The 9,221-nt window shown below is 40.4% G+C and overlaps 1 protein-coding gene across 1 annotated transcript; it reads left to right on the top strand.

The window, feature by feature from the left end:
- On the top strand, positions 1-3,025 carry LOC111887688 (patatin-like protein 2). The gene is made up of 7 exons (XM_023883863.2): positions 1-396; positions 505-686; positions 1,123-1,300; positions 1,387-1,545; positions 1,898-2,203; positions 2,397-2,569; positions 2,647-3,025. The coding sequence occupies exons 1-7, from the start codon at positions 55-57 to the stop codon at positions 2,786-2,788; spliced, it is 1,482 nt and encodes a 493-aa protein (XP_023739631.1). The 5' UTR covers positions 1-54; the 3' UTR covers positions 2,789-3,025.
- The last annotated feature ends 6,196 nt before the right edge of the window (positions 3,026-9,221 follow it).

The raw sequence follows: 9,221 nt of genomic DNA, 5'->3' as shown, positions 1-9,221 counted from the left end.
AAAAACAATACCCTTTGGTTTCCGTCGTTTCTTGTTTCGCAATATACTTCTGCTATGGTATTGCATAGTTTATACACCAACCTTTCTAATCAAATAAAGCTCAATTTAAGAAGCCTTAAAAGGTGGTGCAGTTCAAGAAAAATAGAGCACGGGTCTATAAATTGGAATGCCAATAAAGTAGGCAACTTATCTGTTGCAAGGATAAAAGATAAATCACTGACAAACTTATACGCACATAAACAGAGATATCTCATGAGTACTCAAATGGAGAGATCGAAATCAGCGATACAACCCCCAGTTTTGGGGAACTTGATTACAGTACTTAGCATTGATGGTGGTGGAGTTAGAGGTCTTATACCAGCTATTATCCTCGACTTTCTTGAGACTGAGCTTCAGGTACCACATGCTTCTTTTGATTTTTCTATATTCAACTCTTTTTTTTTCTTTTTTGTTTGAACTTGTATGATATCTTTGCCATCTTACAAATCTGATTTTTGTTCTCAGAGAATAGATGGTGAAGACGCAAGAATAGCAGACTATTTTGATATAATTGCAGGGACAAGTACCGGTGGTCTCATCACTGCGATGTTAACGGCTCCAAATGAAGAAAAGCGCCCTTTGTTTGCGGCTAAGGACATCAAGAAATTCTATCTCCAGAAGAGCCCAAAGATCTTCCCTCAAGATCGGTAACAACCTCATCTAATTAGTTTGAATTTGGAAATTTTATGAGTTTAATCATGTAAAGATAACAGATTTATAACATTTCACCTTGCATAAGAGAATATAAAGGATTCGAGTAAAATGTTACAAAGTGAAATTCTCGGACTTTAAAAAGAAGATATTCTTCTTTCTTAGAAGAGAATAGAGTCTTTTTTAGAGGACAACTCTCTCTCTCTCTCTCTCTCTCTCTCTCTCTCTCTCTCTCTCTCTCTCTCTCTCTCTCTCTCTCTCTCTCTCTCTCTCTCTCTCTCTCTCTCTCTCTCTCTCTCTCTCTCTCTCTCTCTCTCTGTGTGTGTGGGTGTGTGTGTGTGTCTAAAGTATTTGAGTAAAATGTTACAAAGAAATGCAAATTTAGAAACGAAATGAATAATATTGACATGGTTTTGGTTTCTTGAAAAACAGCAATGTGTTAACAAAAATTGTCAAGAGCTTAACTGGACCACTATATGATGGGAAGTACCTTCACAACTCCATTAGGAAGAGGCTTAAAAACATCCGATTGGAAGATACATTAACTAATGTTGCTATTCCTACCTTTGACATCTCGACACTCCAGCCAACAATCTTTTCCAACTATGAGGTTTTAATGATCTTTTTCCTTTGCGTGATGTATTTGTTATATAAATCATAAAACTAATGTTGATAGATTGTTGTTCATGTTAATAGATGAAGGAAAAGCCCTATTTGAATGCCTTGCTGTCGGATATTTGCATAGCAACATCAGCAGCACCTACTTATCTTCCACCGCATCATTTTGAAACAACTCATGAGGGACAAAAGCATGAGTTTAATCTAGTTGATGGTGGTGTGGCAGCAAATAATCCGGTTAGAATACTTGTCAATTATAAATTTGTAACATATGGTCCATTTGTCTAACTACTTCATTTGTATGTTCATTTTCATTCACCATCTCAACATGTGTACATAAAAACCGACAAAAAGAATGAAAATATGATGAAGCAAACCAAACTAATGAGCATGAGCCATTTGACCCTTAGAATTCATTTATGAAAACTCTTAAAATCCCAAGATCTAAGAATGTTTAAGGACAAAGATTCATTTAAATTTATCTGGAACCGGTTATCTCTTTACAATTAATATAGAAAACAATACTTTTTAAAACAATTTCTCTACAAAATGGACATCTTCTTACTCATCTTTTTCTTCTGTTTATTAGACTCTTATTGCAATGGGAGAAATTGCTAAACAACTCATTCGCAAAAATAGTGATTTTCACGTACCTCAACCCCTAGAGTATCGTAGATTTTTGGTTATATCTATTGGAACTGGGGAATGCAAAAAGAAATGGAAATATAATGCGAAAGAGGCTTCAAAATGGGGCTTGTTAGGATGGTGGTTCAATGGCAATGGGTCTACTCCCCTACTTGATATTTTCACTCAATCTAGCACTGATATGGTTGATATCCACCTTTCTGTTGTCTTCAAAGCCCTTGATGTCGAACAAAATTACCTACGCATCCAGGTTTGTGTGTGACCTTTATGTTACAACTTCGAAACATCTGAATAAAAGTATAATAATACCAAAGGAACTACACTTAGGAATTTATATAAGAGTGAGTTGCTTAGGGGTATTTATAGCTTTAGTACGTTAGAATCTTGTAACTACTAAAGATTAAGTTTGTGATGATATATCAACAAAGTCTTATGAAACATAGGAGGATGGGTTAGAAAGGACATTGTCTTCACTTGATAGAGCTACCAAGGACAATTTGGAATATTTGATTGAAGCTGGTGAAGGCTTACTTAAAAAGAAAGTTTCAAGGGTGAACTTGGAAACCGGAAAGTTTGTCCCTTACAGCGAAAAAACTAATGAAGATGCTCTCAAACAGTAAGCATGTTAATTAACTATGCACTCCTTGATGCATTTAATTACTCTGTGAGTGACTATTTTGTTTTTTTGTATAGATTTGCAAAACAACTTTCATGTGAGAAGCACCTTCGTGACCTTAGATCGCCACGACCAATAAAAGCAAATCCAGAACCATGTATAATGTCCGAGACAAAGCCAAATTTAGGGGCTTTCGAAAAACCAAGCATTAATGTATAAAGGATATACAGGCTCAATTACTATATCACTTTGATGGTGAAGTGGGCTAAGATTGCCTTACATATGATTTAAACTTTATACTTATGTTAAGAGAAGTATGTAAGTGTTGCGTATATGATTATGTAACAAAGTTTTGTGTATATGATTTTGTAACTACCTCTGATCGAGGAAAGACTCTAGCTTGATATGGTGCACATGCATTAGTAATGATTATGTTTTGATTTTTGTTGTTGCTAATTGTTAGTTCATGAAAGCTGACCCATAGGCTATCCGATGAATGAGTATTTCTGAGGTGCGTGTCTATCTAAAATTGTTACGTATTTCGAACTATTTCCTATTCCATAGAGAGAACGTCAGAGAAATTATGACAATGACTATTTTGGACTATTTGCTACCAATCTCAACCAGAATGAAAGCTGTTGTTGTAGGAGCACATTCTGATAGCTTCCGATCCTTCCCATCCGGTCACAACTTACGATCGTAAACACTTGATAACAGATTGGAATTTAATATTTGGTGAATCGCAATCCATAAATGTATCATGACTTGTGAACCGATTTACCCATCTTATCCTTATTTCTTTTGAAAGCTTAACACTTATTTTAAAAGAACGTCTCCTTAGCTTTTTAGGAATATAAAATACATGTTATAACAATTTTTTTATATTAGTCAATGATTTTTCAATGAACCCATTGAAGTTAATATGTAATCACAAATTTATCGTCTACTATTTCACTCTCAGTCATTAAATATAAGATAGGAATTTGATAAATTTCATTATCTATAATTAGCCATGGAGTTAAGATACTATGCTTAAATGTTATTACTATTTTAACTGCACAATATTTTAGTTTTTGGACCTTAAAATCCATACACTACTAGAAAACATGGCATTTTCCTACGGAAAATAGCTACGGAAGATTTCCGTAGCTAATTAGCTACGGAATCGCTATAGATCAGCTACAGAATGAGATGTCCTAGTTAAGTAACGGAATAGCTACGGATGCGGGTCTGTAGCTATTTTGTAACGTCCAAAAATTTTTCAACCAATTTAAACTTTTCAGAAACAACTCATATTCATTAATTTATTACAAAAAGGTTTTCAATTCATTTATTATCAGAGTATTTCCTAGAACCACACATAAATACATAAAACACGAGGAGCGGTACGATCATGCCTTCGCCTTGCCACGTTCTCCTGAAGTACCTGAAACAATACACTGAAAACTGTAATCACAAAAAGCTTAGTGAGTTACCCCCAAAATACCAACCACATATACCATACTCATAACATATCATATTGTAGCACCTGGAATCAGAAAGGTCAAGAAAGGAAAGGAAAACCCTAAGTCAAGGGGGTTAACTCGTCGAGTCCAAGGAGGAAATCGACGAGTCAGAGCGTGATCCGTGTCGCGGCTTAAGTGACCGACTCGGCGAGTCGGGGAGACTGACTCGGCGAGTCTGGTCTGGGTTGGGAAAACCCTAGTTCTGGGACTTGTACCCTATTTAAGCATCTCATTCCTCATCTATCAGCCTCATTTGTATCCCCCATTGTCCAGAAGTTATCCCATGAATGTAACATCCGGAATTTCAGGTATTATATTTATTCAATTTAATTTCTAGATTTGTGGAAGAACTCGGCGAGTTGATGCGTAGACTCGCTGAGTAGAGAGGCTAATCATTATCCGGGTGGACGGCTGGACTCGACGAGTCGCCCCAAGGACTCGGCGAGTCCACGCTGTTTAATGAAACCCTAATTCCTCGGGTTTGGGGCCTATTTAAAGGGCCTTATGGCCGTCATTTGCGGCTACCAGAACCCAAAGAGAAACCCTAAGTGAGCTAGAGCGTTTGTGGGAGGAAAGAAGCTATTTCTTGATCTTTGTTGGTGTTTTTGCAAATAGAAGAGGACCAAGACAAGAGGAGGCTAAAGAGGGTGCTAATCTAGTGATTCCAGAGCTCAAAGACTTCATTTTGAGGTATTCATTCGACCTCTCCTTCAGTTTATGGTGTAATTCTTAGAGTTAGGGCTTTTTAGCCCCATTAGAGGATGGTTATATGGAGTAATTGGTCCCTTCTCGTGTTGGTGCTGTAGATCTGGACCCAAAGAGGTCCAGAGATCCTTTTCCCTTGAGCTTTATGGGTATTAATGGAGGTTATGAACTTAGGATGTCATTTTAGAGGCCATATCTTCAAATAAGGCCTTTGAGCCTTTGCATGTGCACCAAGATGTTAGATTTACGTGATTATAATGCTTTGGGAAGCTGGATCTATGGTTTAGAGGAGCGGATCTGACCTCAAGAGGTCAGTTCAGCTTGAGCATGACATGAACTCGCCGAGTCCTTTAGCCGACTCGACGAGTAGGACGAGGTTTTTCCCGATAATCACACAGTTGGTGACTCACTAAGTTAGGGGAAACGACTCGGTGAGTCAGAGGGAATCTAGAGGGCAGAGTGCACGATGGTACTCGCCGAGTCAGGAGCCGGACTCGAGGAGTTGGGTCGAGACATTTCACATATTGTGATTAGTGATGATTTGCAGAGTTGAGGTTGACTCAGTGAGTCGAATGTGGACTAGGAGAGTAAAGAGCATGTGTGGACTCGCTGAGTCACAGTTGCACACTCGGCGAGTTTGGTCAAGGTTGACCGTTGACTTCGTTGAGTTTTAGGGATTAGTCAACGTTTGGACTTTAGAGTCATCGGAAGGGTAGGATAGTCTTTTACCCTTCCTAGAGGATGTATTGAGAAGAAGAGATTAGCCTAGCCCTGAGAGTCGTATTAATTAGAGTATTTATTTCATGTGATTAGGCAGGGGCTAGACCAGAGTTACCGAGTCAGAGATTTACTGAGATATCCGAGGTGAGTCTTCTCACTATACTTTACCTTGAGTAGGTAAACAGAGTTATGTGATATAGTGTTTGTATGATATATATATGTTATGTGTTGCACTGCATTCTTCTATGTGATTCATGCTGTACATGCTTGCAGAGTTAGAACATGAGAGTTCACAGAGTTTGGGTGCACGGACCCACATAGTTATAGCCTCGAGTGGCTAATATGTGTTATATGTGGTATTTTGGGGAACTCACTAAGCTTTGTGCTTACAGTGTTCTGTGTTATGTGTTTCAGGTACTAGTGAGGATCGCGGGAAGGCGCCGACTTGATCAGTACACACACGAGATTTTTATGCTATGAGATCTTGGGGATTGTTCTATGTTATGAATTGAGTTTTCAAACAAAGATGTTTTATGAATAATAAACGAATTATGTTTTTATAAAATACGAAAAATTGTTTTGGAAATTTACGTTGTTACAAGTTGGTATCAGAGCCTTGGTTTGAGGGATTCGAGTACACTTTCGGGCGTATTTGAACTCAAACTGAAGATTTGAAAAATATTTTCAAAAGAGAACCAAGTTTTCTGAAAAGAGTAAAAGATCTTTAGAAAACGCAGAGCAGAGTCGTGTGTACGATCAGTCCACGCCCGAACGGTGATTTCCCAAAATACCCTTATGTTATATGTTTATGAGATTGATATGATGTATTCTCGTGCTAGAGTGGGCTAGGTATTCCTATTAGGACTAGAGTGGCCTGATTTGTGATGCCTTAGCCTAGGGGGAGGTGAGCTGCTATGAGATGCTTGAGAGTGAGTAGGTAGCAGTGAGGAGCTTATGAGAGATCTATAGAGAGTGGATTATGCATAATAGAGTACTTGGGACTTGGGATCCTAAGAGGAGGACTTGGGGTGTATACTGATACGGTGCGGACAGTAGTATTGGGCCCATACTACTGAAAACACCGGGGTGGTGTACAGTTCAAGTAAGAATCTTCGGGATGCCAGAGATCAAGGAGGGATGAGTTTTTGAGTGCGAGTATGGTCGAGTGAGTTTCTAATATATCGTATGTTGTATTTCAGAGGCAGATCATGGTGAGGACACGTCATATGCCAGAGAGCACCGAGACTAGTGATGAGGAGATCCGCCGGATCATCCATGAGGAGGTGGCTGCGGCCATCAGGGCAGAGATACGAGAGATGTTCGGGTCTATTAAGACCACATTGATTGAGACTTTTGACGAGCATTATGCCGCTCTTTCTGAGGCTGCTGTTGCAGCGGCCACTGCAGCCGTCGCTGCTGCTAGGCCGCAAGGGGGTGACTCGTTGTTGTTCAGGGAGTTCAGCAACACGAAGCCACTAGAGTTTGATGGGACGCAGGATCCGATTGCAGCGATGAGATAGGTATCTGACATTGAGGGGTGTTTCTATACTTGCTCGTGCCCGGAGCACTTGAGGGTTCGGTTTGCGCTGAACCAGCTTCGTCTGGGGGCGAAGGACTGGTTGAAGTTCGCGACAGCACATTATTCTCCAGCAGAGCTTGCTGCGGTGACCTGGGAGAGGTTCACCACCATATTTCGTGATGAGTACGTTCCCTCGGTGGAACAAGATCGGTTGGCACATGAGTTTTTGACCCTCAAGCAGGGTACGGAGTCTGTTACGGTTATCACCAGGATGTTTCATGAGAGGGCGATGTTCTGCCCTGAGCACGTGTCTTCTGAGCAGGCACGTATGAGCCGTTATTTGAGTATTTTGAGGAGAGACATTCGGGAGTTCGTGGCGAACTCCTCGTACTGGACATTTGCCGAGCTTCAGGAAAATGCCCGGAAGAGGGAGATCGAACTAGAGACTCAGGCTAGGGAGGAGGCGGAGACTCAGGGGAGGGATCGGCGACCGACACAGTTCCAGCTGGCAGCCAAGCGGGCCAAGCCTGCCGATTCCAGAGCAGGGAGCCAGAAGGGACGCACTTGTGGAAAGTGCGGCAAGGGTCATGATGGAGTTTGTAGAGCGGGATCTTGCTACAAGTGTGGCAAGGAGGGGCATATGGCCAAGGACTGCCCCAAGTGTGACATCCCCAAAATCTCGGCCAGAAAAGACCGATTTTCATTTATGCTTTTAAATATTTTCAGAGTAAATCCTTTTGATTTGAAAGAGTTGCGGAATTTGTTCCCAAAACAAAACATGATAAAATAATATTTATCAAAGCATTTCATCAAGAGATGCATTTCATTATAAAATCAAAACTCGGGATGTCATGTTCCGATACAGACCATAAAGCATAAACGATAAACATTACAAGTCATTCAACAAATATATACATATACAGACTTGTAAACAAAACAACAAGATGATCCATCCATCTTACGCCCTTGTGCCACTTCCTGTAATACAAATAAAACTGAGTGGGTCAGGCTTGGGAGCCTGGTGAGCATATAGGGTTTTCAACCCACAATAAATAAGTTATATTTAATTTCACCAACCAATCACTATCCCGATTACCCATTCCCGTTATCCTCACTTTACGTCCCTAAAACAACTATCTCAAGGGACCTAATCTAGGATTTTCATCGGGACGGACATCACTGCGAAGGGGTTTCCTCAACAATAGATATCCTAAAGGCAACCATGAGGGGGATAGAGTACACCGGTGAACACATCGTTCACAACACCTACAGGTTATGAACCTACTAGTGTTCCACTGGACTGTCTAGAAAGAGTCCGTGGTCGTTATCCATACTCCGCTGAATAACTAGATCAACAACAACAACAACATCGAGGCCTCTCATCTGTTTATTACACACCAACTATCTACCCATGTTCTACCCAACATATTAGTAGATAAAAATATATATTTTCATACGTAGTTTAAAGAAAACCTGTATAGCATGATTTAATCAACACATATGTCACATAACAGATGAGGCACACACACATAACACATATCTCATAAAGAAATAAGCAGATCTATAAGATAGAAGAGAGTGAATACTCATTCACACATAACACAACCAAATATATACACATAGCACGTATTTTTATATAAAATACTTCGTATTATTGTATTAGAAGAAATAACTACACACTCACTTGATCAGAAGACGATCCGACAGCACTACGGCTTATAGAAGTAGTAATCCACAGCAGATCTGGAAGATCTCCTCGAAAATCGAACTTCTCGCGGGCAGAGCTTCGACTCGGGAACCGCACTTTTCGGGATCTTCGGGATCTCGGGACTTGCCTCGGGGCTAGAGTATGATACCGGGGCTTCGGGGTGTAAAAAATGCAGAGCTTCGGCGCAAAGACGAGAAGAAATGAGCAAATAAACCCTGAACCCTCGCATCCTATTTATAGTGAAAATATCTGATGTACTCGCCGAGTAGGGAACACCTACTCGCCGAGTTGGCCCATACTCGCCGAGTAGGGGACACCTACTCGCCGAGTTGGTCCATGTGGCGGCTTTCTGGTGGTGCCACGTGTCAAACTCTGGGTGGTGCCACGTCACCCTTATCGCGTGTTAGCCTTCGAACTTAGAAAAATCATAACTTTCGCATACGAGCTCCGTTTTTGACGTTCTTTATATCCACGCGTAGGTAAAATCAATATCTA

Source organism: Lactuca sativa, chromosome 7 (genome assembly GCF_002870075.4).
Source record: "Lactuca sativa cultivar Salinas chromosome 7, Lsat_Salinas_v11, whole genome shotgun sequence".
Taxonomy (NCBI): Eukaryota; Viridiplantae; Streptophyta; class Magnoliopsida; order Asterales; family Asteraceae; genus Lactuca; species Lactuca sativa.
Note: the sequence above shows the minus strand (reverse complement) of the source record. Positions and strands in the feature narration are given on the sequence as shown.